Source organism: Aplysia californica, unplaced genomic scaffold, assembly GCF_000002075.1.
Source record: "Aplysia californica isolate F4 #8 unplaced genomic scaffold, AplCal3.0 scaffold00283, whole genome shotgun sequence".
NCBI lineage: Eukaryota > Metazoa > Mollusca > Gastropoda > Aplysiida > Aplysiidae > Aplysia > Aplysia californica.
The window spans coordinates 583,740-586,239 of NW_004797553.1; the positions used below are offsets into that span (position 1 = coordinate 583,740).

Sequence of the window (2,500 nt, forward strand, 5' to 3'; positions counted from 1 at the left end):
CCCCAAAAAAAAGAAAAAAACCCAAAAGAAAATCTGTTTTATTTAAAGACGACAGTATGCAGCATGGCCCCCAGGCACTGCACAATGTTCTTGGTCATGACCACATTCACTTCCTCCTCCAGGTGGCGTTTGGGGTCCTGTTTGCCCACGTGCTTGATCGCCAGCTGCTCCGGAGTCATAGTCTCCTCCTCTTCAAGTGCCTGTAGCAGTTGGAAAAAAAACCAAAAGCAAAGTTTAGTATTTTTAGAAGAGGTTTTACGGTGCTCGCAACTGCATAAGGTCATATGAGCGCCAGAAGATTAGAGGTGTTACAAGAGAGTAACAAACACAAAAAAGAAGAAGGGGAGATAAGGAGGATAGATGTTTCATTGGAAAAAAAGAAACAAACCACTCTTGCCAACCAACCACACAAAAGCGAAAAAAAAAGACATTGAGACATTTTCCACAAGAATGGCCAATTACAATTTCTTTATTGTAGTGTTTTGCAGTACGTCAAAGTCATCATCGGTGTTAAAATGTCATGTCAAGTCACAACCCTCTTTTAATTTAAAAAAAAAAAAAGAACGCTGTAAAAAAGGTCAAACATAAGGCAGTATTTGAAAAAAAAATTCTTGTTCATTTATCACATCTAAAAAACAAAACATAAAGAGATGACAATACTTTGTAAGTCTTGTTTTTTTCCACAAAAAAAATCAAGCAGCTAGAGTTAAATCTACACTCCGACAAAAAAAATAATTGTTTTTTTGTTTGTTTTGTTCAGGGTGTCCAGCAATATTTGCTGAAAAAATTTACTACCTGGAAAAAAAAAATACTACCCAGCAAATCCCACACCAGTCCGAAAAAGGGAGTTCATTTGCACCATCATTAACATATATTATCATTAGGCCTACATAATATATCATATGGAACGAAAATAACATGCAACAAAGTCATCCATTTTCCAGGGGCGTGTTACATAACACACACACACACACACACACACACACACACACACACACACACACACAACATATGTCAATGTTGAACTGGGGTCCTGTTTGACTAGCCTAAGTATTTCAGTGAGTTATAAATTTTCCTCTCATTATTATATTATATTAAAAAAAGAATCCTGCTTTGAGCGTTCGGAAGGGCCTTGAACAAGAATTTCGACTGTGAAGAACCAATGTGGGTGTCATGACTCATAATATTATGAACATGAAAGGCACAAATTATTGCTCAAACTCAATAACTTGAATGGCCCCAGTAGACCCATGAAGTGAGATAGTTGTAAGAACTGAGGGGGGGGGGGGGGGGGGGGGAGAGATGCAGAGACAATGAAAATTTGCCAGCCTTGAACAGAAAGCTACAATATTGTTATAACTTACTATCACCCATACAAAGTTTTTGTCCTCTGGTGTTGCCTGTAGCACCCCCACCCCCTCCCCCGAGTGCATCTTTTAAAGAAATCAATAATCCCCTATCCCATTCCGTAGTCCTAGGCCTATACTTCGCAACGCTCAGACTTTGAATGAACTTTGGCGACCCAACAACAAACGCCGGTGCTCACGCGCGCACAGGTTCATTGACCGGTCACGATGGCGAGCCCGACAATCGAAAAATCAGACGACGCTTGTACTTTCTCCCCCCCCCCCCATGTGACAATGACAGCACAGAGACGAGTCCGAGAACTAATTACAGTTTATTTGCGTGGCGGCACAGCGTTTAGACAGATCAATATATATATTATATTATATATTATATATATCTATATCTATACTGCACAACCTGCATGTCACAAATGTTGCGTTAGTTATCAGTCTATCACCGGCTTATTTCTGAAAGCGAAAGTAGATCTTGATTTTCCCGATCGAGCCTCGGTGTCACGCACACTTTCGCCTGCCGCCATAACTGGCTTTTTGCGTGAAACGTACTCTCGGACGGGGAAAAGGAGAACGAATATTATATCACAATAGCGACCGGCTAAAACGGAGTCATGTACCACGGCTAGGGTTCAATGAAGCCTGTTTTGGCTTCATCACTCCCTACGCAGATTAATTTACGACCGTTTACCAAATGTTTACTACCTTCAAGGCGCATTTACTACCATTTACGACCTTTGCGACCAGAGCGCCGAATTTACGACTTTTTTACGACTTTACGACTTTGCTGGACACCCTGTTTGTTTTAGTAGACGTTTTATGGCGCTTGCAACTGCATTAAAAATAAAAAAGTACACCGGTTCAATCGGAATGGTCTGAATATGTACAATAATTCAACTGATTTAGATTATCAAAACAGTGCAGAAAAACCTACAGCCGACATAATGAGCCACTAGAATTTCACATCTTTTACGATAAGTCACGCAATACGGCAAATAAACTAGTGTATTTCCGCCTAATTTACGATCAGTTGCGTACGAGTGACAGAAATAGAATTCTTTAAAATAATAGGATTTTATGAAAATCTGATCTCGGTTTTTCAATGGGAAAAATAAATTCAAAGGGCTTCGCTTTTATTGGAG

General features: G+C 39.9%; 1 protein-coding gene across 1 annotated transcript in view; it reads right to left on the reverse strand.

The window, feature by feature from the left end:
* Window positions 1-32: 32 nt before the first annotated feature.
* Window positions 33-2,500, reverse strand: part of LOC101864533 (26S proteasome non-ATPase regulatory subunit 14) — an 18,347-nt gene continuing 15,879 nt past the window's right edge. The window contains exon 10 of the mRNA XM_005101438.3: window positions 33-200. Coding sequence (XP_005101495.1) covers window positions 39-200 — 162 coding nt within the window. The 3' untranslated portion in view covers window positions 33-38. The remainder of the gene's footprint in view (window positions 201-2,500) is intronic.